The sequence below is a fragment of the Citrus clementina genome, unplaced genomic scaffold, assembly GCF_000493195.1.
Source record: "Citrus clementina cultivar Clemenules unplaced genomic scaffold, Citrus_clementina_v1.0 scaffold_9, whole genome shotgun sequence".
Lineage (NCBI taxonomy): Eukaryota > Viridiplantae > Streptophyta > Magnoliopsida > Sapindales > Rutaceae > Citrus > Citrus x clementina.
The window spans coordinates 3,606,036-3,606,791 of NW_006261964.1; the positions used below are offsets into that span (position 1 = coordinate 3,606,036).

A 756-nucleotide genomic window follows, 5' to 3' on the forward strand; every position below is an offset into this window, starting at 1 on the left:
GGTCTGACTTAAGAGTCCTTCAATCACTTTTTCCCATTCTTTATCATTGATCACAGCCAATTTACAGAGCAGAGCAGCATGAAGGAAAGAAAACTCTACTAAGTTTGGAAAAAGCTCCACTGCTAACTCAGCCGAGCAAGCTGCATTAGTTAAATGCTCAAGTTGTGTGTCAGTACCTTTGCCTGCTTTCTCAGCCAGACTGTGGTGCATGAAGACTTCAAGACAGTGAAGATGAGGGGAATCTTGGTGACTGGAAATGGATTCTTTAATCATCTCCAAAGCCTTCTTGGAATCTCCACTCTGAAATGCAGATAAAGCCCGCAAGCCTTCACTGTTAATCTCAGGGTCTGATGAATTAATGGCTAGGGTTGCTTGTTTAGGATCAGATTCAACAATGGTGGAATCTGGTGGTGGTGGTCTTGCTGTTGGTTTCTTGGCACGAAGTTTTTTCTTGCCCATTTCTTGATTCTTTTCTGAAAAAGGCGAGAGAATATCTGAGAATATGAAGAGAACGATATGGCTATATACCAAAGTGGCGGGAGAGGAAGAGGGGTGAAGTGGGAATTTAGAAAGACCTCAGCTATTCAGTTATTTAGTTAGTTAATGATCGTTGAGTTATTTAGTTGGTTGGTTAATTCAACAGCTAAAACCCAAAAGCTACATTTACATAGTTGTGGTTTGCACGAAATTTTCCAATAACAGAACTTCATTAAGCACAATTTGCTTACCAAAATCCACCCAACACACATTTGCGAA

General features: G+C 40.6%; 1 protein-coding gene across 1 annotated transcript in view; it reads right to left on the reverse strand.

Annotated features, from left to right (window-relative positions):
- Positions 1–459, reverse strand: part of LOC112096725 — a 3,403-nt gene extending 2,944 nt beyond the window's left edge. Inside the window, exon 1 of the mRNA XM_024180201.1 lies at positions 9–459. Within this exon, the coding sequence (XP_024035969.1) occupies positions 9–459 (451 nt within the window). The remainder of the gene's footprint in view (positions 1–8) is intronic.
- Between the last annotated feature and the right edge of the window lie 297 nt (positions 460–756).